Source organism: Cottoperca gobio, chromosome 3 (genome assembly GCF_900634415.1).
Source record: "Cottoperca gobio chromosome 3, fCotGob3.1, whole genome shotgun sequence".
NCBI classification, from domain to species: domain Eukaryota; kingdom Metazoa; phylum Chordata; class Actinopteri; order Perciformes; family Bovichtidae; genus Cottoperca; species Cottoperca gobio.
Window position 1 is genome coordinate 9513161 of NC_041357.1, and position 24325 is coordinate 9537485.

The following is a 24325-nucleotide window of genomic DNA, read 5'->3' on the forward strand; positions in this document are numbered from 1 at the left end:
CCGGGCTAGATCACCATGGTAACTCATGCTGCACGCCTAACGGGGTTATGTTCCAGATAAGAGAGATCAACTCGTGTAAAAGCACTGCCAGCTGACCAATCAAAGCTTGGATCATAAGATAAAAGTTATATAAAGTCACAATCCAGACTAAAAACAACACAGTTCAAACTGCCAAACGCAGAAGAAGAGCCGCCAAACTAACTCAACGTGTGAATGTGTAAAATAACAGGCTTATAATATCACTAGGTGTGTATCTGACTATAATTACATGCATTCTGTTGCATTAATGTGTTGCTCCCAAGTCTGTTTTACATCGCCGGGGTTGCATCTGAAAGAATACGACTAAAGTATTATCATACACTTCTTAATTTCTCTAAGAGCATCTTATATTATATTAGAGTACATTTAATACAACACCTTCATTTAATGGAGAACACAAATGTAATTATAGCGAGATCTACTTGTGCCCTAGCTGGGGCAGTAACATCATATATCACATTTACACATTTACACAGGCACAGATTTTGTGCCAGCGGTCCTTCCTGCATTTGACAGTTTAAACTTGACAGTTACTTTTAGCCTGGATTGTGTGTTAAACTTCTTCGTATTTGTCTAGTACTGTTTACTCTTCATTTGTAGAGGACACACCTGCTGACAGCACACGTGTCCCTGTTTGTGGTATATGCTGCCATATGCTGCAAAACGTCAATGTCTTTGCTGTAACTAAGCTGTTAATATACATAGACTATCAAGGATATGTCTTTTTTTTAAGAATCTTCAATTTTCTGCAAGGAGCAGAGTACGAGCACTTAAGTGCCACCTTTAAATTCTACAAAGTGTGGGTGCTTGATCTCTAAAGGTTTTTGTGGAGTATCACTAACCAATCATCCAAAGATCACCCAGGAATTCAAAAGAGAAAAGCGATAAATGATCTCTCGTTTCTGTCTTTTCTCTCTCAAATAAAAATCTAGGGCAAGCATCAATACATCATATGCAAGATTTTTTACCAAAAAGTCCCTGTTTTTTTTTTTTTTACAGAAATATTATACAATTTTCTTAATTTTATAACTTTACTGTGTGGAATACATCTGATATTCCAGCAAATCCATGAGCAGTGTTGAGCCCGCTGACTTTATGGGTTTATTACCATCACTGGAACAAATCTACTCTACATGAAGGAAAGCATGAGCAGTGACAGACTCAGAGACATTGCTGACAAAGACAAGAAAGACCGGCACAAGAAAAGACAAAGACTTAGAAATGGAAGAGTCGGATAAATTAACAATGAAGAGAAGAAAGATTCTGAAAAAGGGAAACGAGTAAAGAGGGATCTGTGCTTGTATGGAGTACATGAATCTTTTTTTCTATATTTCTTCATTCTGGTTGCTTCTCTTGCTATCATTTCAGCAAACACATTTGTTGTCCACTTCAAAGATTAATGCTTTTTATTAATGTTATACAATGTTATGTTTATAAATTGCAAAATGTTTTTTACATCTAGTTATATAACACTGGACTAACCAAAGTAACAACTGAGATCTGGGAACACAGCAACATCACATCACAACTAAATGCAATGGGCTACACGTTAGTTGGCCAACAGTTTACCAGATTATCTAAAGCACTCTATTTATAACAATACACTTACTTGCACAGGAAAGATGTAAGTACAGCAGGTCAGAGTTGAGTCGAGTCAGACTGTAAACAGTAACGTATTTTTACAATAGTCAAATTTGGTAATCATGTTACTCTTCGCCTTTTTTTCTCACACAAATAAGTTCTACTAAACCCTGTATGATCGTCAGACTGACCTTGTTTCTTAGCCCTATAGACTTCCTTTCCGCCCTGCTGCGGTGTTCCCAGATCTCAGACATTAACATAGGGGAAACAATGTTATCAGAACTGATAGAAGTGATTGCCAAAACTACTAAAATATGACCCATGTTGTTAATAAACCAGAATCATTCCTGTAATATTGTTTCATTCATGTCAATCTTTACCTACACCTCTGAGCACATGTAATCGACTGCCTCGAGGTGATTTAACATTTGTATGGATAGTTATGAGACAAAACACAAAAATACCATTCTTACCTCAGGAGACCAAACTAAGCATCATACGGGTTCAACTCAATGATAAAGCACCTCAGTGCTTTACATTCTGAAAAATATTTGTAGCAGCTTAACAACTCATGTTGGTGCTCAGCAGTCAGAGTGAGGCAGCGCAGTGTGGCTGCAAGTGAGATATTGATCAAGTGAGTAAGTGAGATTAATACGAAACAGACACAGAGGGTTTTTTAGAATAAAATGACGGATGATGTCTCAAAATTCAAAAGTTACCACCAGGCTGTTTCACATGAAGCAAACATTGCTTGTGTTTAATGAGTTATGATATTTCATAGTTCATTTTTGTAGAAACTCCCTGGCACATGACATCAAAGGTGGAAATTTAAGAGCAAAGATCTTCTATACTCAACTTTCCCCAACATTGTATTTGAAGAGAAATAAAAACGAGAAATTGAATTTATTTTGAGAATTAGATGTTTTGGAGTTCCACAGATGTACTTTAACAGGGACAAAAATGCACTTCAAATAAATTACCTTAAGAATAAAATACACAGGAGAGAAATGCCTCAATGGATAACTGTGATGTAAACAAGTCATGCGTACTGATTAAAGAGAATGTCGTCTGAAGTCATCAAATTCATCATAAAGTTGTTGTTGTCATCAAAGTTGGCATAAAAAACTGTATAATGATGTTGTTTTGGTTAGCACAAACAGCGCAGCTTTATCATTCATTCCTTGTCTTATCCCTGACATGAATAGTTTGCCTTCATTGCCGGAACGTTAAAATTGGCAGTAATTTCCCAGCAAGTCAAGGGCCATAACTGTAGCGACCAAGGCCATCGGTATTGGTACCCTGGGACTCAGAGGTTACTGTAGCAGGACAATATGCATCGATAAAACATTGGCTCTGTATTGCCCTTTTAATGGGATGCGGAATGTCTTTATGGCTCCCATACATTTTCTAACAGCCATTTTATGTAACATTTTTACTTCTACATTATAATGTCGTCCCCGGGCCAGACAGTGCTGGCTGTGGTGAGTAAAATGGACCATAAAGTTTTCTCGGGGTGGAGACAGAGAGCCAGGGACAGGGCGGTTTGGGAAGCTCTGGCAGATTCCTCTACAATTGACTTTGCAATTCGGCCCAGACACCAAAATTCTAAAGCGTTCTTGCTTCATTCATGGATCTGATGAATTGCTGTTAGAAAATGGAGATTTGAGAATGTCTACAACATATTAAAATCCTCTGTGGGTATATTGGCCTTGAATTATCTGCTTGAATGACCCAGTGTGTAAAATTGTTAAAGAAATCTCTCATTTATCCAGTTGTATGCTCACTACTTCCCAAACACATTTACTTTCTCTCAAACCGTACTATTTAAAACACTTCAGCATGAACAGTCTCACACTTGCCCTTAAATTGATCAAGAATTGTCCCCGTTTTTGAATTCCTTGTTCAGCGTGAAGGCATGTGAGAAAAACATTTTTTTCAAGAATTCAAGGTAACACAAGTAATTGATGTACAGATGGTCATCTTGGGGCTGAAGTATTCCTTTAACCAGCACTCACTAAAGGCATCTGAGATATGCACCTTGATCATATCGAAAAGTGTTAGATTTGTCTGATAGGGGTCTTTGAATCCTATTTTTTCCCTCCTTTTTTTTTTTACTTTTCATTATAGTCATTACACTTGCAATTGCCCCAAAAAAAGAGGATTATTAACTTTCTCTGATGAGACATTCAGGGCATCAGGGAATCCTTAAACCACACTGGTGAAAGCTTTCAGTCAATCACCAGGGATGCCATGGTGAAGTCATTTCCCACCGGTTAATACACTTGTGACAACATGGTTACCGATTACAACAGGCATTTTACAAGAAAAGATATTTTGATTCTTTAACGTCGGATGGCTTTGTGTCTGCCGGCCTCTCCGGTCGGGCTTAAATCCGAAATAATGCCAAATAGGCGCTTTAGATTTGAGCTTTGACTCCAAATTCTTTCGCAATCGTCTTCTCGGTCCACTCTCAGTGGTGAGGGAAAATGTTACTCCTGCTACTCTGTGCTGCTGCTGTACGGAGCAGACACTTTCTCTTTCAGTTTGTAGCATCCATTGTCCGACTATGTATTGATCACACACTTAGTATTTTAAAGAGTTTATAATTTGATGAAAGCGGGCACGGATGCGCAAAAATGAACTAAATAAACATAACACCTTCTATGATTAAAGAAAAGCTGGAACAGTACATAACAGCCCAGGATATGAGCCACTATCGTGACTTAAGTCTGTCTGCTCCCTGACCCTGTGACCTCTGATGTGCAGGACGGGCAGACGTACTGCAGGAGGAGACCCTGTGACTGCGGAGACCCAGACGAGGATCTGTTCTGCTGTCCCGGCTGTGACAACAGACCCAGCAGCCAGTGTCTGGACCAGAGCGGACGCACGCTCTACCGCAGCGGAGCGTCCTGGATGTACGGCTGCCAGCAGTGCCGCTGCATGGTCAGTACAAAGAAACACCTAAACACATTCAAGCTACATGTATTTTGCAAACAGAAATGAAAGCTGACCATGTTGAATCGATAAAAGTAAAAAGCGTTTTAAACAGATGTGTTAGAATAAACCAATGAAATAAAGAAATAAAAACAGAATCTCCTCATCACCATGAAGCTCAGAGTTTTGTTAAACACAAGGCTGCTTGTCAGCGCTGTGTGCATGGAAGGCTCAGATAATTATCACCTCTCTAATTAGAGATGTTGCAACAAATCAGCATGTGAGCTATAACTGAGGTTGCCAGATCAGCTGATTCTCACACAAAAACAAACACACACAGTAACATTTGAGTCACCTTTTATTGTTTACCTCACTCAGGAGGGGGAGGTGGACTGCTGGCCTCTGGTTTGCCCCATGTTGATGTGCGAGTACTCGGCAGTGGCGGAGGGCGAGTGTTGCCCGCGCTGCGTCACAGACCCCTGCCTGGCCGACAACCTGTCGTATGACATCCGGCAGACGTGTCAGGACTCCGCAGGCGCCGTACGCCTCAGCGGAGACACATGGCATATGCCCAACTCACCCTGTACTACCTGCAAGTGTAAGGTAGGCCAAAGTAACAACAACCACAATGAAGGTTTGCTTTACTGTGCAGCATCCATGTTTTATTTAACACTGGTGTGGATAATTCAGTACTCAACCAAAGATCTACAATACATTTTGAATTTGTATTGTGTTAACTTACTTATTCTCAGAAATAATTTATGCTCAGTGTGTCTGTTTTTGAGGTGCAATAGTGCGTTTACTTGATTTGCTGTGAGTCCATCCCTGCAGCTAGACCATTGCACGTGTAGTACAAACATGTCATGCAGTTACAGAAGCTTGATTCGCTTCATGTTCATTCAATTAGTAAATTCCTCTGCACCTTCACAACAGATAATGGTATGCATTACAGGCTATTGTCTGAAAATCTGATTTTCACAGATGATGCAAGGTACATTTAATCTTAAAATAACATATTATGCAGATCACTGTGTCAGGAACATGTCACTATAAATCAGATCATCGCTACACACACAGTAAAAAGAATCAGTTATCCCTCAGTTCTGCTTATTTATTTTTTCAGAATCAGAATTTAAATTAATTAACCAAAAATAGCACATCAAATAAATAAACCGAAACCATAATCAACATCACATGTCCGGTTATTTTATATAATGGTTAAATAAACTGAACTTTGTGTACTTTTGCAAAATTATTTTGGCTTAACAAGTGAGAACCAGCCACGGCAGCTGGTGTGCTCACTCACGCTGTGGTCACAGCATGTGGTTACAGCTACTGTCAGAGCTCAAACCTTGTATCAGTCACTCTGCTACCCGTGTGCTGCATCACTGTTGGTAAAGACATAGTTTTTCCTCTGAGCAGCAGGGGACCTCACTTCCAGCCAAAGCTGAGGCCCCCCGTGGTCAAAGGGCACAGGCTCCTTCACCCCGGTCAGTTATCTATCCTCCTTGCCTTAAAGGGTCGGTTTAGCCAAATGACTACATATACATGTATGTATTATTGAGATATCAAGCCATGCAGATGTGGTTTCTAGAAGACAATTGTGCTAAGCTCCAACCAAATGTGAATTACATATTTTAAACATTTATCTTGGTATGGCATCTTTTTTTGAAATTATGACTAATAAATCATTTTAAGATACATGAAAGATATTTTTCCTGTATACAAGGTTACATACTGCTTCATGTTTATATTCTAGGCCTGTGTTGCTATGATGTGATTATACAGGATAGTTTTTCTTTATTATGACTAGGCATTTTGAGCTTCATGTAACATTGTTTTTATTCATATGAGGTTATATATTGTTTTATATTTTGTATGTATTTTTCCATACTGAACCCCTTTTCTTGGGGACTATTTATTTGTAGAATACATATGTCACTACGACAGTGAGGTTTATTGATGATCCAAAATAATCTCGTCCGTGGAAAGACATATTGCCGTTCAATTTCTTAAACGTTCTAGGAGGCACACATCCTAAATTCTGTTCACCTCCAATGGACTGGAGTGGCAACATAAATCTCAGATGGATATCGCAAATCTTTAGCAGATAATCCTGGAACTGAATAACTAGATCCCACTAGTAGAAGGGGGAAAATACAGTCTGTCGTTTTTTTAAATTGTGTGAACTGACCCTTAAATTATATTACAGACTTCATTCCAAGTTTCCTCTGTATTAACTCTCTATATTTTAAATGATAATGGCCAGCCAACCTCTGAATCCTGTTATTACACGCCACATTACACCATATTATAATACACTGCATTATATTTAATACCCTCTATCTCTTCTTTCCTGTCTTTTCATGCTGCGCCGATCAGAATGGGAATGTTTGCTGCTCGGTGGATCTCGACTGCCTTCAGAACAACTAAAGCTCTCCTCCTCTTCCTCTCCTCTTCTCACTGCGGGACTGCCACGCCCCCTCCTCCATCTGACGACTCTCCCCCTGGATTCATAAAACAGACTCACGCACACACATGTGCATGCCAGTGTGTGCACAGAAAATACAAACATGCACTGGAAAGACTGGGGTGATAAGGTTGTGCTTTTATGCCGGAACTCGACAAACAGTGAGAGTATGAGTGAGTGTGTGTGAGTGTGTGGCTCAGGCGGAGACTGAAGCCATAGTCGCTCTCACCACAGTCACTGTGTTGTGTATGTGTCTTTGTGTTGTCTCCATTTCACTAAATGTCTTGAGGAAACCTGTTTAGTCTCGAACCTGAAAACAGAGACAAGCAGCTATTTGTTGTCATTAAGATGCTCCACTTGCCTATGTTGCATAATGTAGAAGTTGTCATAAAACATTTAGCATTGTGGTAACAAAAGAAGTTATGCACCCTAATTGTATATGATGTTCTGTGAAGCGGGAGTGTTTGGTGTAGAAATAACAACTCACCTGAACCTTTGAGATGTCCCCCATTTTTTTTGGAATATGTGTATTTTATCCTTTCAAACAGCTGTGTCCTACATTTTTCAAGTTAGAGAAACCAAACATAGTTATTGTGGGAAAGAAGAACATTCTTAGGGCGTTTTTACAACCATAGTCTGTTTGGCTTGTCCGAATTAGAGAGAAATTGATATTTTTGGTTAATTTTCTATTTAGTCTAGTTTGTCAAAGTGCAGAAATTAAAGCAGAAACATAAAATGATAATAATTTGCTGAGGGTTGTGCACGATGGACCAGGGCCGGAAATGTACTCTTATTCTAAATTCTTTGGTCAGAAATTTGGCTGTAGAAAATGTAAACGCGGGTAATCAACAAGCACGGAGAAAACACTAACCCAGCATCATGAAGTGGAATGCAAATCCCCTCTCCTCGAATGAATTCATGAATGTTACTTTTTCTGTGGTTTTCTTTTTTAGCATATTCTGTATGTTTTCATGTCAAAGTCCAAGTCAGTCCTCCATGTGTCTAAAATGTCATAAGGCCTGTTCCATTTTGAAGGATCCTCTTAATGAAATTCCCAAATATGGGGGACATAGCAAATGGTTTCATTGCTGCCCTCAGTATCAGTCAGTTGTCGAATGGAACAGTGGATATCACCAGACTTCTAGTTTTCACTAGGCAACATATTAGGGGTGAAATTATTGGCCCTAAAAGTATTGATTCTGTCTGATGCGTTTCATCCTGTGGACTCTATCAAGGTCAGGGCCATAGGCTGAAATTCTTAGCTTTCATAATGAAGTTCTCAATTCTTCAAATGTTACTGGAGCATTGATTTTTAACAAGCAGCACCTGGATGCACCATTAGTTTGGTCTCTGTGAGGCTAGATCATGTCATCTGGAAAAGGAGGTGCAGTCTTGACGTATCAGTGCTTTGAGCAAAGTGCTTGCCGGTCCATCAAACAGTGTCTCAACGTTGGAGACGGGGCGGCCGCATCTGACAATTTTTGTAACTTTCTGAAAGAGACAATCCGACAAACACGGCAACTTTAAGCCTTGGTTTCCAGGTGTGTGAAGAAGAGAAAGCATGCAGGGTTTCTTCTCTCTCAAGTTTAATTGTCTGAGAGTGTGCACTGTTATCCCATTGGTACAACGGACTGTGTCTCGCCCCTCTCTTCGATGGCAGACCTGTTCCCAACAGAGGGTGGTAGTTTATTTCAAGCATGGCCCGGCCTTCAGATCCTTTTAAATGGTTTTAAAGGTCCGTCATAAGCCACATCCATCAGAGGATCCCGGCTCTGAATTAGGACATGGCTGTTGTCTATCGTGCTGAGCCATTAACACTTCTTTTCCTCAGCCTCAATATCTCTTCTCTGATGTGGTTGACTGCCAGATAGATACTTAAAAGAAGTAATGGTATCAAAAGCATGTAGAATCAGTTTTATGGTGCACAACAGATTCCTGTAGGCCAGACAAGCACCAACAGTAGCTGTTGTTAAAATTGTCTGATCTCGTGGTGGGTCAGACTTCTCTGGCGTTTCCCAGGGCTCCTCAGCTCTGAACCCGATGGCGCACACAGAGAGTGGCAGAGAGAGAGTCTTACAGAATGAGAAAGAGCAGGGGGGTGGGTCTAATTAAAGCCATGTCACACAGGCATGGATTTGAGAATGCCAGGACGTCACCAAGTGTTGAATCTGTTTACAGACAGCTAGACTTAATAAGGCAGGAGACTCTGGTGCAGTTCACAGCTCTGACGCCGCTGTGGTCCCCTGCACTGTCCTCTCCTCCAAAGCTCTCTCCATTATCCTCAAGATTGTCTTGAGCGCACTAGCGTTTCCCTCAAGTATCGTTGTTATCACCCTGTGTGTCCATCACTGTCTTGTTTTTTCCCCACAGAAAACCTAGGGGGCATTTCTAACACTGTCTCAAAAGTTTGTGAAATGAGCACAAACTTTTAAATGTGAACTACGTGTTGTGGCCATGAATTATGCTTCAACCATAAAATGACTACCTGATAACAAAGTTGTAGATATCAGGACTCTTTTTCCTCTTTCAGGAGAATCAATTTGTTGGCTCAGAATGAAAAACTGTTTCCACAGATTGAGATAATCCTTCACAGTGAAAATGAAACCTTCATTTGGTTTCAATCATAGTTAGTTTTGTATGTGACCTGAATCAGCTGGAGTCCTAAACGATATTGGTAGTCCGTATCAAAGTCAGGGTTGATATTGGAAAGCCTAGTGCAGACAACTTTGTTTTTGGAGATCTGAGACAAAAACCAATGAGTAAGCGTTGGAATCCACCATTTTGCCGATCTCGCCATGTAGTTTGTGTGGCTCCCAAACTCGTCTTGACTTTGTGCTGAGCCCCTCGCTACAACATCTCTCTATCATAGCCAAACACTATGTGCTTATAGAGCACCTTTGAGACAAGTCTGAGACAGGAGATGGAAAGTATCCAATGAGCGTGCAACAGGCTTCTGTCACGTCTCATATTTTCTTGTTCAATAACACAATCATTCCTTCAAGTAGTGGATCTTTCCAAATGGAATATTTGTATCATTAGTACACCTCATGTGAGATCAGTTGTGTCTTTGTTGTCTACACTCGCTAAAAAGGAAAAACATTGATGCATTGTTTTGGATTGGAACCAACGTCAGGGGTGATAAATGTCTCCGGCTCCGCCACCCCCCTCCTGCTGACCTTACGCTATTCAATGTCGAACTAGATCTTGTTTCTGGTTGTGTTTCAAAATGATTTTTCTACCCTGCGTGCTGTTTAGACTCTAAACCACAGTGGTCATTTCACAAACTTTTGGCAAAGGTGATGCTGGTTGTTTAACCTCTGGAGGGGACAGTGGCGTGCAGCGAGGTGTGCTGCCGCTCTGACCTCTGAGTCACAATGTCCTTGTGTCGTCTTTGTTTGCCACTACATCTGTTAGTGTCTCACTTGAGCATTTCTCCCCGTACTCTCCTCCATTATCACAATGCCTCTTGTAAAACTGAAATCGTCAACTGTGCACAAAGTACACACACAAAAGAAAAACAAGTGATGTAAATGGCATCTGTACCCATCAAAGTTTAACACAGCAATCGAAAGCAGACATTTGTACAAACGCTCACTGAAGACGATGTTTTCAGATTGCTCTGTTGATTGATTTGATATGAAATATAATGACTACTGTAAAACACTATTTGCTAGTCCGTGTGTAAATGTTTTTACATACTGACGATATGATAAAATTATACAGTTTTTTAATTATCATTGTGTTAATGAATAACGTGTTAATTTCAGTGGACTCATTTTCTTTTGGTGGGATAGGTTCTGTTTTGCTGTAAATAATGTGTAAAGTGAAGGGTTCTGTAAAGAGAGTAAGACTATGTGAATAATTCTCACTACCACAGCTTCTTAGGATCTGAGCGTTGCAAGTCGAGTATGACAGAGAAGCAACATTTCTATTGTTTTTACTATTTCTTTATTTTTCTATTCTTGCCTTAACCCTTTTAGTATCGGTCATAGTTTAATGTCTTTTCATAGTTTTAGGACAACATTATGGATTTGACTAGCCTGTGTATGTACAGATCTCTGATCAGTGTGACCTTCACTAAAAGCTGAGACTCAGCAGAAGCGGATTTTGGAATTCAGAATGAGCGTAGATCAGCGTCTGTCCCAGGCGTCTTTGCAAACGGACGAGGAGCCTGGACAGACTTCACTTCACATGTTTTTTTTTTTTTTCAACACACGTCTGTAAGAACTGAACTGAAAAATATCTTAATGAGAACCATACAAAATAGAACTATGTACACATGTAAAAAAAAAAAGAAATGTTGAAAATGACAATGTTGTTCTTGATTCAGTTCCTACTATAAAAAAAGCAAGCCATTGTGTTCCTCCTTTTAATGTCTGTCTTTTTAAAAGAAGCAGTTTTGGACCTTCTAGATCCTGATGTGCTTGTTCATGTTTTTGATAGAGAACCGTGGTGGGGGAATCCTCAAGGTCTGTTCATTGTTCCTTCTCCAGATCAGAGTGGCCAACCTAATTGTACTCAAAGGGTTAAGTGTCATTTGACTTGAAGACTGTGTCGTGATAAGAGTTTGCTGTTAATAAATATTTTAGTTGTTTACTTTATTTGGTCTTTGGCTTCAGAATGTGATGATGACAGACAGGACAGATATATGGCAAAGTCATGAGAGACGCCTAAATGGCTCGCCATCGCGCCATCCACGGGCAGTTTCAAACGAAAGTAATGTTTCCGAGCCTCAGAAATTAAAGTCAATCCCAGCATCGGGATACAGTCCTGGAAAAGTCTTTCATGTTTCTACCTTTATCAATACTGCTGTTTTCCATTTCCCTCAGGAAATGTATGAAAGGCTGCGTTGCAGTAAAGATAAGTACTTTCTTTTGATGGTGGTGAAGGAGCGCTGCTGTGCTGCTAACAGGAAGCCGGTACAGCAACATTATTGAAGCTAAAGTATGGTGGAAACATTTTTTGAAAGCTGCACAACATGAAACCTAATGTTTTATACTTTCCTGCAGCAACACGATTGATTAAAATGCACACACAAAACTCCTGAAATAATACAAAAATGCAGGTATTCCCAAAATAGTAGCAACTATGGCATTCGATAACTCATCCAGAGCTGCTGAACTTCTATCAGGTAGTAAATGCATATTCTTGGTTTTTTAATACTTGGGTTCTGCCATTATAGCAAGACTTCGTAACTTTTGAGAGAAAGAAATAACCCAAAAAAAGCTGAATTCTGTACTTGTCAGGAGCTTATGATGGTTATATTTAGGTAGTGTTAGCCAACTTAAGATAAACTATATGGACAAAAGTAGTGGGCCACACTTAATCATTGAATTCAGGTGTTTCATTCAGTCCCATTGCCATAGGTGTATAACATCAAGCACCTAGCCATGCAGTCTGCCTTTACAAGCGTGTGAAAGAATGGCTCGCTCTAAAGAGCTCACTCAATTCGAACGTGGTTCTGTAACAGGATATCACCGTTGCAACAAGTCAGTTTGTCAAATTTCTTCTCTTCTAGATTTTCCACGATCAACTGTAAGTGGTATTATTGCAAAGTGGAAACGTTTAGGAACCACAGCAACTCAGACTCAATAACTGCAGAGTTCCCAACCAGCTCTGGCATTAATATCAGGACCACCATCTTAATGCTTCGTCTTACCAAGTCATGTTGGACAACTTTGTGGAAACAGTTTGGGGAATGCCCTTTTCTGTTCCAGCATGACTGTGCCCTAGTGCACAAAGTAAGATCCATAAAGGCAAGGCATGGTTGGATGAATTTGGTGTGGAAGAACTTGACTGGCTCTAACAGAGCCCTGACCTCAACCCCATTGAACACCTTTGGGACGAACCAGAACGGAGATTGCGAGCCAGGCCCGCTCGTCCAAGATCATTCCCACAGACACGCTCCAAAATGTTGTAGAAAGCCTTCCCAGAAGAGTGGAAGCTGTTGTAGCTTCATATTAATGCCTATGAATTTGGAATGGGATGTCATAAAAGCTCCTGTAGGTGTAATTTGTAGGTGGCCCAATACTTTTGTCCATATAGTGTATATGTTGCTGTGTAACTGACATTACTACGTCAGTTCGCTGACTTTGTCTCATGTCTACTAGTGCCAATATCATATTTTGCTCTCAAAGTTGTGCAAACCACACCACTGCAGCCTTACTGTATGTCCTTACCAAATAAGAATGCCTTTTCTTCAGATGCACACTGTGCTGCTTATGCAAACTGTACAATAGAATATAAATTATAAATATACAACCTCCTTCCTAACTATATCCTATTTATAACTAATCAGAAAATAACACAAACAATTAATTAACAAGATCAGCCAGATGTCTGTACCTATTTCATGGCACTCTATAGTTGTTGAGACATTTCACTCAAAACCACAGATGTTAACTCATAGTGGCACTAGATAAAACAGTCATCAGGGCTTCACCAAAGTTAGCAGGATCCTCAGGGGAACATGCCAATCCAACCAATAGTTATCAAGGCACGTCACTAAATACCAAAAATGTCAACCTGCTGGTGGTGGTAGAGGAAAAGTCAGGGAATCACCAAAGTCAGTCAACTTCATCCTCTTTCGACCATGAGTGTCTGTACAAAATGATATATGACAGTCCATCTAATATGTGTTGAGAAATTTCAGACTAGACCAAAGTGATGGACTGATGGAAAGACAGAACGTGTGGCTAAGAACACTTTAGACGCTGCAGCAGGTGCAACATGCTGAATTATGTAATTCAGTCTGTCACGGATTCAATTTCTTTGCCTGTTCGTTTTTTAACATTGTTGAGCTTACTGCCCTGGGTCCGGGTAAGGCTGAGCCTCTCACACCGCCTGATAGTCACACTGATTGATAACAAACATCCTTTCCTAATCATAACTCAGGGTTTAGTAGCCAAAGCAATACAGATCAGGCAGGATGCAAACCTTGGTCTCTTGCTTGAATAGTCCTTTACACCAACCATTATGGAAACATAATCCAGGCAGCAATTAACATTACCTACAAAATATGTTTACATAGTATTATAGTAGCCCAGATTCACACTGACGTATCTGATGTCATAGCTGGGAACTAAAATAAAAGATATGTGGGTTTCAATTATACTTTCCAATGTGCTTAGTAAGACAAAAGTGGAAGAGTGTGCTATCTACCACTGCTTAGTTAATACTGAGATAAACAACTGATTTTCTGTAATGAACCTGGTACAAACACTAGAAAATACACATTTTAATATTATGCAGGAACTATTATGTCATCAGACACGGTGCAAGGCCATGAATATCTGCTTGCCACACATCGGTATGAACATCTTTATCTTAGATGGTGAATTGAGATGCCTCTGGTGAGGGGAAGGTTCAGTCAATTAACCTGCTGTCAGTCAGCTGTAAAGCAAGTGCTCTGTTGTTCTCTCCGCTCCGTCTGTCCCGGTCACAGTGAGTGGTGGCCCTGTGCTCCCTGTCCATCCCGGTCCCTGCTTCCCTCGGCCGGGAGCGGCTCTACCCAAAGGTGCTTACCATTCATAGGCTGGAACCTTTGAGGTCGCCACAGAGGCGATGGAGTGACTCCCTTAGCAACAACTCTCATCTACTGTATAGATGCAGAGGGGGAGGAAAGAGGGATACAGCTAGCATCTATGCATTAAAGAAATGACTTAAAAGCACACAACTGAAAATGCCTTTTTCAATCAGCTGTAATGTAACTTTATCAAATATCTTATACTTCCTGGTAGATTCGTTGGGGTAGAACAACATAGAAGCGATAGCAGTTTGGCATCAGTTCAGCAAAACAGAAAGTAACTTCAGCAGCACCGCCCTCCTCCTCCTCCTCCTCCTCCCCCTCCTCCGCCTCCACCACCGCTTCTCCCTGCCACCAGCAGTCAAATCGATCAATTTCTCCTCTTTCTATTGACATTTTCATGAAAACCCCGGGCAGCCGTATTGAAATGCAAGAGACAACAAATACAAGTGCTCCACCTCAAACTGAGAATTAATACATAAACTTTGTGCATATTGCTCATGTTAATACAACCAGGATTAAGCTGCTTAAATGCCTTATCGACATCCTGACCAATCAATGGGTGTATAATTAAAGAGTGCAGCTGAGCCAGTGACAAGGCGAACCGCACCGCCTCTATTGACCTGTAGTCAGATAGAGCAGCTAAGTGTTTATTTAACCCAGTGTCGTGGTGCGTGTGTAAGCATGTGTGTGTATATATTTAATATATTTGTATGACCTGGTGACCCTGCCTACTTGTCGATTTTGCTGATGTTTGATTTGATTAAAATGCATGCATTACTTTTGGATGTTACACCATAAACATATATACAGTGTGAAGAACGAAATAAATCAATAATTACAATCACAAAAACAAATTACATTATTCCTTGTTCAAGCAACTGTAACATTGGTAAACCAGGTGGAGAGAATAATAGAAACAGGAATATTGTTTTGTGCTAATGTCGAACAGGTGGAAAGCATAGCTAAATATGTTTAATGTATTGATGTTCACACTCTGCTGTTGAAGAAGCCTGTGCCAGCATATGAATAAATTGACTACTTGGACCTTTTATCTCACTATTGGTAGAACTTTTCCCTCCTCTTTGTAAAGTGCAGATTCAGATCTGAAGATGAAGTTGGATTATACCAATACATGTGAAAATGAATCATTTCTTTTAAATAAGAGTAGGCAGTTCACCATCCCCAAGTATGAATCTTCCACAGAGCTCCTGAAAGGATGAATAAGGTGGAGAAAGATGAGATGCAGGAGCTGCAAGAGAGAGATATAATAAAGATACATAGAGAACTGTAAAGCACTGTGTGCATGTTGAACTGTACTTTTTTTTCAAAAAACACTCATTATTAACTATTTGAAAAAGTGAATTAATAAAAGGTTGCAAAACTTTAAAGACACCGTTAGCAAACTATTAACGCATCCAGTAGACAGAGAGCAACAGAAACATTAGTTTGGAGTTTTGTGTATGTCCAACTGACAAAGGTAATTCTCCTCACTCTCCTTTTAGCTCTGGTTTTGTCTCCAACTTCTGATTAAAATACAGTATCTGGCTCATTTGCTGCTGGATCTTCTGTTTTCTTCTGGTTGTCTCTTTTGTCTGCAGTTTCAAACACTATGGACATCACTCTCTCCACTTGCACTCTCCTACACGTGAAAAACACACCTGAACATGAGTTCATGGCACCTCTCTCGGGTTTGCTCAACGGCATTTTAGGTAATTTGGGAAATCAATAAAATTGACAGAATTGCAACACCTTCTTTACAAAGAAATGAAAAATACTTGACCGTCAGATTACTGATACCGTATAACACTATAAGAGTATCCAGGCAAGGCTTTTCTCTTTAACATAGTGTCATTTTTGGTACAAAAGGTTTGGGTAATATTAAATCTGAAGGCAGCAGCACAGTCTTTTGTGTAATTTGGTGGATCCTGATTAAAGTGACAGAATTAGCCATCAGGGTGGTTTAAGAGGCTGTGTCTGGTTAGAAATAACTTGAGAGTCGAGTAAAAAACAATTAAACCATCAAGCGTCTGCCTCCACCACGACCTTCACACACCCTCTCTGACCAGTGCTATTAATTTTCTGTCACAACTTATTAAGCGATAACATTTATCAATTAGGCAAACAGATTCAAATTGGACAGGGCATGTAGCCCACAGGCACAACCACCTACAAGTGCCAGGCCCATTTAGAAAAAAACACTAGACATAAATTAATTCTTGAGACCTTGTGTATGAGGAGGTGTCAGCAGATGCACTGGTCTCTAATGTGCTTGTTTATCACTGTGTATAGAGACAGCAGATAATCAGTCGAGCAGGCAGCTGGCCTTTATTAAAAAAACATGCATTCACAATCTACCGTTCAACAGCTCGAGGCTATGTTATCACCTCAGTGGCTGGTTATGAGAATCCCTCTGATTCTGTTTTTATTTTCCACTTCATCACATAGAAAACAGAAAGAGTTTCTTTTGAACACAACACATTTAATATCTTTCCCCATTAATACAGACAGTAAAGCAGAGGTCTTTCAATTTCCAGTTGCTGAGTTGAAGTTCCTATTTGAGTAGAAAGCTGAAGTTAAAATATTCAGTATTATGTAAATAAATTCCTAAATGGATGTTCATTCTCATATAAACATTAAGCTCATGTTGCACCAGTATGACACACAGCTCCTTGAAATAACTTAAAAAACAGATTGCATAATGTTGAATAATTACATCTAATTATACATTCCTACAACTCCCTCTGTCCCACCATTTCTCTGTGTTTTTGTGATTCATCGACTGCGCTGTGAAATCCTTAATCTGGGCCGAGAAGAAAAACTGGGCCAGATGAGTACTATCAATAGACTTTCTATGATAACCTGACAGATTCTTATTAGACGTGACGCGCTGCAGCCTCCAGCCCTGCTATCGTATTCATCTGCACTCGCACTGACTGACTTTGGAATATTTGAATGTGAACAAAGCAGACCGTGACGGCATCCAGCCTGAACCTGACTGCCAAAGTATTCATTTCCTGAAGAGACTAATGTTTATATTGTGCGTCGACATTAAGAAGAAGAGATGTAGAGTCATTTGTATAAAATGCAAAGAGGCTCACAACGTATGGATAAAACAGACGTTTGGGACTAGATTCAACTTTACAGATAGATTAGTTCACCCAAATCAGAATCAGTCATTAGACATGACTAGTGCAGCGTTTGTTCGGAACTGGTCGATTGTTGCCCTGATTGCATCTTTTTCGAGAACAGCTCATCATTTGGCTGCAAAAGCTCAGCCGAAAATTGACGGAAGCTGTACCCAGCATGCCATTCAGTGGCGTTACAGTTAATATTGTAGCACTTTTGGAAATTAACTTTTTTATTTCTCTCTCGCTCTTAAATACTCCACTTTTCTGTGTCACTAACGTAGTTAGTATGTAATGTTTGTCTTTCTTTGGAAAAAAACTATATTTGTCCATAAAATGTATGAATTTAATATCGAGAAGTCGAGAAGATTCAGGACATACAGACATACAGCAAACTTCTAGCTGACAGCCGCCACATTGGCTAGTAAATGACAACAGTATTTCACCAGGCGCAGCTGCGCCATGTTCCGGCTGCGATGCGGCCGCTGAAGCTGATCGTGGCCACTCTCCACAATGCTTGTGATTCCACCAGACCTCAGCACTGCATTTCAGAAGCATTTCAGAAGCATACCAGAAGCGGCTCTCCTCTCGGCCTCACTAGGGCGCCGGACGATTGAGTTGAAATTTTCAAGGAACAATTTCAAACGTTTGTTAAAAGTTTTACCTGCCACCATGGCTGGTAAGTTTCCCAAATGCATCCGCATTTGGCTGGTGGTGGGTGCTAATGTCCAATCCTGTTGTAGCGAGCAACGCAACCAGCATGCTGTTCGGCGTTGTACCAGTTAATTGGGATACTCTCTCAATACACTACAAAGTATGTACATAACGCACTACTAATAAATAAGTACTTAGAAGAGCTTGCACTCAACACTCCCTTGGGTCATCAGCAATACACCCGCCAAGTGTGTGAAGTCGATCAGATGAACGGTTGTCGATAAAATCGAAGGACAGACAGACAGAGATTCCTTATATTTATGTTAGATTAGTGTATTTGTTTAGTTGTAGCATAATATGTACGGCTGGCTGTGAGCTTTCAAGTGCACACACACATACTGATTAAGCACAAAGGGATTATTCATTACGAGCACTGATGTCAGGATTACGCTGCTAACGAACATGACAGCCCTGTGTGTGTGTGTGTGTGTGTGTGTGTGTGTGTGTGTGTGTGTGTGTGTGTGTGTGTGTGTGTGTGTGTCTGTGCTTCTAAGAAGGCAAAGGTCTGCTCTGTAAATATGACTGGAACAGATAACAGGACTCTCACTGGGTAATGAGACAGGAAGAAATGTTAAGGGAGCCCTGGGAGAGACATGTAATGAAGCATTGTTTGAGGGATGAAAATATACACACACACACACACACACACACACACACACACACACACACACACACACACACACACACACACACACACACACACAGGTAATGAAGCATTGTAGGAGGTTAAGCCTGGCTGAGGCTGATAACATCCCGTTGTGCCTGATGGAGGACAATGGGCCGTAGAAATGGAACTACACCGTCTGTGCACCAAACTATATACCCACCCTCCACACATACACTCACACACACACACACACACACACACACACACACACACACACACACACACACACACACACACACACACACACACACACATACACACACACACACACACACACACACACACACACAGATGGATGGATACACCTGAAAGTGGGACTGAAAGATAACAGGGAGGCCTGAAGAGGAAACAAGGTCTGAAAGCAATGTTCCTTCCTCGTTGTGTTGCATTCTCTGTTCCTTGGCCAACATTGAACATCACCGCTGTCGACCCCAGAGCCCGATGCGTCCCTCCAACTGGTTTAATTAGAAGACACATTTTCATAGGAGAGCCGGGGGAGCTTCGTGGGAACTGTCACATATGGACGCCTTCCAGGATTTTTTTTTATGGTAGCTTAGAAATGTTCCCATGGAAGCACTGCTTAGATGGCTGAATGACTTCGCTGCCTTTTTGTTATCCTCTAATGGTTTTTGTTTGCCAAAAGATTAGCACACTGTCTGCAGAACATTTACCACACTGCCTGTACTTCACTAGTGTTCAGGAGGTGTATTTGATGTGGATAGTTAATTATATGGTGAGTGGGTTAGCCAAGGCAGACTGGTACAACTCCCATTGTGCTTTTTGTTACCAGCATCCTGCTCTTGTCTTTGCTGTAGCTCTCACACAGGCAGAGTAGAATGGGTGTGATGCACAACTTGCAAAAAAAAAAGATATTTAATGTGTTATCTGGGTGAGCAGATGGAGAACACCCCCTGAAAACGGTTGGCACCTCAGTGTACACTATAGTCTAGACAGAGTTCTTACCAGCAGTGAGGGTTTAGACATTATTATGTGGTTTGTTATGTTGGAACGGCTGTTTTGTTTGCTGGAATAATGAAGTGATATTGATACAGCTCTGGCTACAGAGAAATACAAGTACTGGAAATGGATTCTAAGAGTCAATTAACCCTGGATAGATGGGGGTTGCAATTCACTTGCTTACAGACTCCAGTTTTGAATTGTGGATCTCATGCAAAGTAAGCCTGGGGAAGAATGTCTGCTTTCCATTATAAAAAGGCTGGCATCCATTTCCCTCAGATAATTTAAATTATATGAAATAAGCAAGGAATTTTCCAATTAGAAACGTGTCTCGGGTATGATGGAGTTAAAAAAATGAATTGCAGCAGGAGGAAAAGTAAATAAAGTACATGCTACATTCGAGCTTGCTCTTTAGCTCTATATGATGTGACCTGACAAATAACCTGAGCAATTTAAAAGAAAATGATTCTACTATAAGCAAGACATGTGCTGTTTTACGCACAAGCATAGTCAGTCACAAACTGCAGAGGAAGCACCTTTTCTGTCATGACATTTTTTCTGTCTTCTGTTCCTAATGAGACATGTAGGTCGACACTCTTCAGACAGCCACACACTGTTCAACAACCCATTTGCAATGGTATTCCTGGCATCTAGTCGCACAAAACCCACCACAATCTGGGGCTGGCTCCTCTCAAGCTCGATGCCAAATGCTGTGGCCTGGTTTACAGACAATCTGCTTCCCAGCAGGAGGCGGTATGAAGAGTGTTGCAGAGTCCCTAAGAAGCTGACCTACAGGGAATAAACCCTCTGCAGCTTTCAGGCTGAATTCCAGTCCGCTTTTATATCTTCATGGCTGTCAAAGTTACAAAAAGTAGGCTAATATGTCCTCATTTTGTAAGATATTCATTGTGAATGAAACAGAAAGTGGGGCTCATGCAACTTAAACAAGTAGTTTGACAATTGTATAAAACATTAATATTAAGCCTGATGTTCTGTTTAACCAACTGTTATACGGATTACCAACCATGACAGCAACGGTGGTATTGTTTTTCACCTTGTGAGACTGTGGGTGTGTGTCGTCACGACAAAATGTGGTCCCGCAGACACCTACTGTAGCAGGAACTACTACAGAGGAGGTTTTGAGTACTTTGACAGATATTTATATTCTGTCTGTCTGTCTGTGGACCGATATTGTCACAGCGATAGCTTATACTTTTAAAGTACTTATAAAACTTTGCAGATGTGTAGTTGAGATCAAAATGAAGGCTGAGTTCGAAGGATGGGCGTGGTGGGAGCAAAGAAGAACTGGAAAACAGATATCAATATGTTGTTTAAACGCTATGGCCAATAAAATATAACGTAATATGACTTTCTTTTGACATTTTTCATGACATCCGATAATACATTTTTATGGAATACTCTACAATTACATTTTTTGGAAAGTTTTAATGGCATACTATGATGAGACTATTTTATGACATATTTTATGACATACTATACCAGGGGTCACTAACAGGCGGACCACGGTCCGAGTCCGGACCCAGACGCCGACCTATAATCAATAAATTATTGAGGGATTTTCAATTTTGACGGGGCGCTTCTATTTTAACCGGCGTAGCTTTTCTCGTTCTTATGGCACTGGTTCAGGAAACTCACAGACCAATTACATGCAAGTTAAGCATCCCACGTGATGCTACTCAGCCAATCAAATCTGTGCATTCCAATCGGCAAACATTGCGACTCTGAATACAGACAGATGAGAGGCGAGTGAAAAAAAATTTAATTGAGAAAATAAATAAAATAGCTTTTGAAAAATTGTGCATCTTAAAATAAAGTGCTTAATCTTAGAAACATTAAATAAAGTGTAGCAGCAGCTTGAGTTTCCCTTTTTCTTTAACTGTTTCACATCTTGATTTAACTCTCAACCAATGTTAGAATAAATCTCAACACATCTTAACAACTGAACAGTTTAACCCAGGCTAGCACATCCTGGGTCCATCCTCTCTGGCTGATGATGCTGACAGGTGGCCTATTTCCAGACCTGAGTGGGTTTGTTTGGTCAAAAACATTGTGCTTTGTCGCATAGTGGCGTTTCACATCACCACTTTTAATGAAGAAAGAAAAAATGGCTTTTGGGGGCTGTTCAACGCAAATAAATAAATATAAGAGTACACTTAAAAATAAGAGTTACAAAACATTTTTATTTAAGAAACAAAAAACGAAAATAAAAACCTCACAAACTAACTAACCTTACTTGACGGAAACCAAAAAACTGGCAAAACAGCACCCTTGCACCGAGTGTAACTAAACAAAGGAATTTGTGAATGTGAGTGTGCAAGCAGTTTTTAAATCAATGCTTGGCCCAGTACCCCAGGTAGTTTACGAAGACCTCAATAACCTCAATACTAGTTGCACAGAGTTGACACAACAATTAACATTAACAAACTCCAAAACAACAACGAGAGGTTTGCAAGCTGTTCAAGCACAATCCAAGTCGCCACGACTGATCTGGCCAACTACTTATAACAGGTGCATCTTGATTGTTTCTCCCAGGTCGGAGGGCTCCTAGTGCCCGACTGGAACCAATCACAGACAGGGAAACACACCCTACTTAGATATGTGCCATTGGCAGCCATAACAACATACTGTACTATGTATTTTTACTGACATCCTACACTATGTATTTTTATGACATGCTATACTGTGACATGTTTATGAAAGTTTCAACAGGAATAACGTCACTATCTTAGGAAATATCCCATCTGCTAAAAGTGTTGGACAATGTGAAAATGTTGACCTGGTTTTGATGAAACCAACAGTCATTAAGATTCATCCTGTTGGATGCTGAGTGTGTACCAAATTGGCTGGTAATCTATCTAATAGAGATAGCCTATCTAACAGAGTATGAACTGACACAGCAACAAATGACCACACCTTGAGCCATACACACGTAATGTAACTAAAAACATGACTTGGTGTCACTGCGATCACTTACAGGTTAATAAAGAGGCACTTTGAAGCTTGATTTACTGACCAGACGCAGAAAATTATAATCTGGGCAACATGGATGAACCTGGGTGGAGCTAAACAGGGATGTGTAAGCATTAACCACTACAGTGAAGTGTGAATGGCTAAGACACTGTTGTTGCTTGGAGTGTCAGAGTCGCCCCACTCTGAGTCACATCAATATGTGAATACGTTTGTTTACAAAGAGTGTGTTATACACTCCCACCGTGCAGCGCTGATTGAACGGGTCGTGATCCTCGCATGACTTCAGTCAGCATGAAACCTTCAGAGGTCGCTGCAGGAGAGGAGGATCTGTGAGAAGAAAAAAGAGGGGGAGTCAAACCACAGCATTTGACATTTACTGGCTTTTGGCTTTATTGTCAGACACTCTGCAGGAGAGACCACTGAAGACAGAACATGCAGGAAATCCTACACACACACACACAGGTTTAAAAGAGAATGTCCTGACCTTTGGTTGAAGCTCAACATGTGGTGGAAATAGAGCATGTCTGTGTTGTATTATTCCATCATAAAGAATTATGTGAGCAAACAGGAAGTGAAAATAGTATACACCTATATATCTTTTTCACTTTGTGAGTCTGCGTGTGTGAGTGTGTGTCATCATGACAAAATGTGTTCCTGGAAACACTTACTGTAGCGTGAACTACCAGAGAAGCCTTTTTGAATAATTTGCCAGGTGTATATATTTTATTTATAAAACATACATAAAACAGCTGCATCAAGCCCTCTTATAAATAGCTGCAACATAAAGCAACTGTGTTGTTTTAGTTGTTTAAGTTTTGTTACATGTTCCACTGATGTTCTACCATTTAAGACCTGCTATGTTACATTTAAAATGTCAGTAGGGTTATACCTGTAAGCAGCTATCAGTAAGTCAATGTGTGGTAGCTAAGTTAACAGGGCTTGCCGTAGCTAGCTAAATTACTCTGCTAAAGCAGTGGGGCAGCCGCTTTGAAATTGAATTGCTTTAACTTCTTGATATCTTCTTTCGTTTACTTCCTTCAAATTGAACAGAAAATAAAATGTTGCCTTGCAAATATTGTTATTCGCATGTATTTGAACGCTGAACTGTTACAATTTCAGACTACTCTATTTCTATGTCCTTAAACAATAATTGATCTCCATTTTCTCTGCATGTGCACAAGCAACACAATCTTCCCATCATTACAGCACTGCTGCCTGTCGCCCCAGTGTCTTGTTTTCTGGTTTCTCTTCGCTGTCAGCATGTGGTACAGATTTGAGTCATTTCCATCTCTGCCCTCAGCTCTTATTCGGTAAATACC

The 24325-nt window shown here is 40.4% G+C and overlaps 1 protein-coding gene across 1 annotated transcript in view; it reads left to right on the top strand.

Annotated features, from left to right (window-relative positions):
- The window catches only part of LOC115004539 (protein kinase C-binding protein NELL1-like), a 239280-nt gene extending 227655 nt beyond the window's left edge, over positions 1-11625 (top strand). The window contains 3 exon segments of the mRNA XM_029426188.1: positions 4387-4563; positions 4933-5157; positions 6937-11625. Coding sequence (XP_029282048.1) covers positions 4387-4563; positions 4933-5157; positions 6937-6987 — 453 coding nt within the window. The 3' untranslated portion in view covers positions 6988-11625.
- Positions 11626-24325: the final 12700 nt, after the last annotated feature.